The sequence below is a fragment of the Arachis duranensis genome, chromosome 10, assembly GCF_000817695.3.
Source record: "Arachis duranensis cultivar V14167 chromosome 10, aradu.V14167.gnm2.J7QH, whole genome shotgun sequence".
Classification (NCBI taxonomy): Eukaryota; Viridiplantae; Streptophyta; class Magnoliopsida; order Fabales; family Fabaceae; genus Arachis; species Arachis duranensis.
In genome coordinates, this window is record NC_029781.3 from 25761991 (window position 1) to 25765375 (window position 3385).

General features: G+C 38.6%; 1 protein-coding gene across 1 annotated transcript; it reads right to left on the reverse strand.

Annotated features, from left to right (window-relative positions):
- Positions 1 to 832: 832 nt before the first annotated feature.
- Positions 833 to 2007, reverse strand: LOC107469672 (uncharacterized). Its single transcript, XM_016089049.1, has 2 exons — positions 1699 to 2007; positions 833 to 1651 (listed from the first exon to the last, which is right to left on the reverse strand). The coding sequence occupies exons 1-2, from the start codon at positions 2005 to 2007 to the stop codon at positions 833 to 835; spliced, it is 1128 nt and encodes a 375-aa protein (XP_015944535.1).
- Positions 2008 to 3385: the final 1378 nt, after the last annotated feature.

Consider the following 3385-nt stretch of genomic DNA (forward strand, 5'->3'; position numbering starts at 1 on the left):
TGGATTCTATTCCGGCCTGACCGAGAACCGACAGATGAATTCCGCGTGCTGTGACAGAGCATATGCAATCGTTTTCACTGAGAGGATGGGAGGTAGCCATTGACAACGGTGAAACCCTACATACAGCTTGCCATGGAAGGAGACTTGCGTGTTTGAAGAAGAAGACAGTAGGAAAGCAGAGATTCAGAAGATGGAGCATCTCCAAACCTCAACCTATTCTCCATTACTGCAAAACAAGTAATCATTTCATGTTCTTTAGCTTTTCACAATCAATCCTGATAGTTTCTGATATCCTGACTAAGATTTACAAGATAACCATAGCTTGCTTCAAGCCGACAATCTCCGTGGGATCGACCCTTGCTCACGCAAGGTATTACTTGGACGACCCAGTGCACTTGCTGGTTAGTTGTGCGGAATTGCAAAAGTGTGATTGCAATTTCGTGCACCAGCCTTCTTGCGGGGTCACATGTTGATGCAAGTGGGATAAGAAAAAATCCCACGACTCAGCATTGTCCACCTCAACAAGTGCAAACACAACCGGCAATATATTCGAGTTTACATCTTGCGCAATAGCCAGAAGCAAAGTCCCGCCATACTTCCCATACAGATGTGTACCATCAATGCTGATTAGTGGCTTTCAATGTTTAAAAGCCTCAATGCATGGAGGGAATGTCCAGAAAAGATGATGAAAGTACACTGTAGACTCATCAACCTCATCACCTACACGCACTGGAGAAGTCTTCAACAAAGCAACGGTTCTGTCCATCGTTGCTTGCATCCCAAGGATCCACCGGGGTAACTCGGCATACGATTCTTCCCAATCCCTGTAGATCTATGCGACTGCCTTCTGCTTTACCTTCCACACCTTCCTATAACTAGGCCTGAATCCATAGGTTGACTGAGTAACTTCTTGCAACACCTTTATCATAACCGCTGCATCCGCTCTAACCAATGGATAGATCCTCGCACAAATTACGTGGTAATCGAGCTGTCGGTGGTTGCTCGAAATCGAAGTGGCCAGACAAGTGTGAGCTCTGTTGTACCTTCTAATCTCCCAGTTAGCCTTGCGCTGCTGAAGTGCCACGCAGATCATCCACATGTAGCCGTTTCCAAACTCCTTGCATCTTCCAACATACTTCAGATGATCTGATTCCATAACCCGATATTGAACTCCACGACGAATGCTATAATCCTTAACACTCATCACAGCTTCCTCCTTAGTCTGGAAAGATTGGCCAATCTGAAATTTCCCAAAAGTATTGCCCTCGTGTAATCCTTGGCCTCCGAAGGTGTGTGCCTCGTCCGGTTGTTGACTCACTTCTTCCAAGTTCAGTGTCAAGAAATATGGCGGTTGTTGGTGGGACCCAGAACTCGATGGGCCCTGAGGTGCAGGCGGGGCCATCGGAGTCTCCTCCTCACTATCCCCCGATATGTGATCGGGTTCATCGTCCGAATCATCTTCTCGCATCGCGTCCTCAATGTGATCCGGCTCATCACTACCAACAAGACCAGTAATCAAACCAGCTGACCTAGCTGCCAGTGCTAGAACAAGTGAAGGTGCAGCTAAGAGACAACCAGGTGCAACGACAGGCATCGAAGTAGAAGCATCTCCACCATCGTCGACTAAGAATTTGGCGCTGAAGTCCTGGAACTGTCGACATCATCTTCCAACTTAGCAAACAACTTGTGTATTCTCACCTCTAAAAAACTCTGCCGACAATGAAATAAGACATCCATGTCTTTATCTGACCCTATCACAAATGTTTCATACTGCACACCACTTGACACAACCGTCATCGGAATCTTGTAGAACACATTCTTCACCAACTTGGCCCCACACAACCCTGCCTTCTGCAATATGTTCCTCTTTAGATCCGACAAAGTATCAGTCGAACGGATAAAAACGCTTAGCGGTTCTTTATCAGTGAACTTAACACCATGCCTATTACTTTTTTTTATTTTACCAGAACAGTGGACCAAAACCAACAAGCTCTCCTCACTATCCATTTGTGAAAGTGTGAAAATGACTCTCTACAAATGCCCCACTCCCTATCTTGAGTGGTATATATAGGCGAATTTGACAAAGCATAAACCGCTAGACCCCTGTAGTAGTTTATGCACGTTTGAAAAATACACATAAATCGTGACACCCCTATCGCGGATTTTGTGAAGGTTTCCTTCGAACGTAAACCGCGACACCCCTGTAGCAGATTACGTGCATTTGTAAACCGCGGAACCCTTGTCGCAGTTTACATAGTTTATGGAAAAAATGCATTTCAGTATCCATTTTGCAAAATGTATATTCTGATAAATATGGAAGCCATAATATTTATTTCGGTAAATTGCCCTAATATTAATAAGTAAACAGACCTTTTTTTAAAATATAAATTGACGTATAATAATATTATTGGTCGTTAGTAAATATTTATTTTTTAAAAATACTTATATTTTATAAAATACAATGTCTCACAAAATTTTAGTCATTAAATGAGTTATTATGTATTTGTATATAAATATATGTATTTTTTTAATTTATTTTTAATGTAAAATTTATGTTTCAAAATGTATTTTATAAAGATGGTTAATTTTTTCTGTAATATATAACATTTTTTTATTAATTATGCTAGATGTATACCAAAATTAGCGATTAAAATAAATTATTAATATAAAATATATATTAAAATATAAAAATATATTTAAAAAAATTAAAAATAAATTAAATTATACGTATATTTATAATAAAATAACATTTTTATTTTACAGATATATTCTTTCAGGATTATAATTTTATATATACATCCTCGAAGACTCAATTCAAATCTCAGGACATTTCAATCTTCACCATCCCTCATCCCGAGCACAATTGATCTGAAACATTACTATATACCAAAGCCAGTTAGCGTAATAACATAAAAAAAATTAAAAAAAGAAAAAAGAAAAAACGGGTGGAATTTAATTAGAGGTCCTATTTAATGACAAGTACCAAAGACAGGAGAGAATGGCATAAGAAAAGGCGAGTTATTGCTCCCTATTTTAATTTGTTGTTGGTCTTGAATTCTTGATCATGAGTTGTCCTTCCAAAATCTCTCAATTGGGTTTGGCCTTCTTGTCTCTTAGTTTATGTTCCCACATCTTAAAAAGAAGATAATAATAATATTTTCAATGTAAACCTAGTAGTCAACCAACCTAACTCAGTATCTTTGTCAGTCTCTATTGTGATCACAACAATCCAAAAAAGACCAAACAATGTGACACCTTTGACTTTCATTTCTCCTATACCACTCCCTGCATATACTTAAATTAAAAAATTAACAACTTTGATACATTCTTTATGGATTTTAACAGACAGCCCCTTCTTTTAAAAAAAAAAAAAAACTAAATTTGG